At 70.5% G+C, this 525-nt stretch overlaps 1 protein-coding gene across 1 annotated transcript in view; it reads right to left on the bottom strand.

Moving 5' to 3' along the window:
• Positions 1-333, bottom strand: part of LOC100539254 (peripherin) — a 3,028-nt gene extending 2,695 nt beyond the window's left edge. The window contains exon 1 of the mRNA XM_019611563.2: positions 50-333. Coding sequence (XP_019467108.1) covers positions 50-267 — 218 coding nt within the window. The 5' untranslated portion in view covers positions 268-333. The remainder of the gene's footprint in view (positions 1-49) is intronic.
• Between the last annotated feature and the right edge of the window lie 192 nt (positions 334-525).

The following is a 525-nucleotide window of genomic DNA, read 5'->3' as shown; positions in this document are numbered from 1 at the left end:
GAGGCGCAGCAGCCGCTCCCGCAGCCCCCGCAGCTCTCCCCGCACCAACCCCGCAGCGCGGGGAGCGGCGGCGGCGCGGCCGATAGCTGAGCGGAGGGCTCCGTTCTGCCGCTCCAACGCCCGCACCCTCTCCAGGAAAGCGGCGAAGCGATCGTTCAGAGCCGCCAACTCCGTCCGCTCCGCGCTGCGCTCCGCCGAGCGCCCATCAACGGGAACCGGCGGAGAATCGAGGCTGCGGTCCCGGGGTGGGGAGAAATCGCGATTCATCGCGGCTGCGGGAAGAGGCAGCCGTCGGTTGCGGGGATTGACAGCGAACGGCGGCTCCGCCCGGCGGGGGGACGCGGGACTGAGGAGCAACGGGAGGGAAATGAGGGGAGGGGACTGGGGGTGGGGGCGGGGCTTCCGCAGGTGCCCCCGATCGCTCCCCGGGCTCAGGTGAGAACTGCTGGGTGCTAAAAGCAGCGGGATTTGAGCATCGCTTGCGCTCCCCGTCCCTCCATCACTGTCACTGAATTCCCCTAGTCA

The sequence above is a fragment of the Meleagris gallopavo genome, unplaced genomic scaffold (genome assembly GCF_000146605.3).
Source record: "Meleagris gallopavo isolate NT-WF06-2002-E0010 breed Aviagen turkey brand Nicholas breeding stock unplaced genomic scaffold, Turkey_5.1 ChrUn_random_7180001949139, whole genome shotgun sequence".
Lineage (NCBI taxonomy): Eukaryota > Metazoa > Chordata > Aves > Galliformes > Phasianidae > Meleagris > Meleagris gallopavo.
Note: the sequence above shows the minus strand (reverse complement) of the source record. Positions and strands in the feature narration are given on the sequence as shown.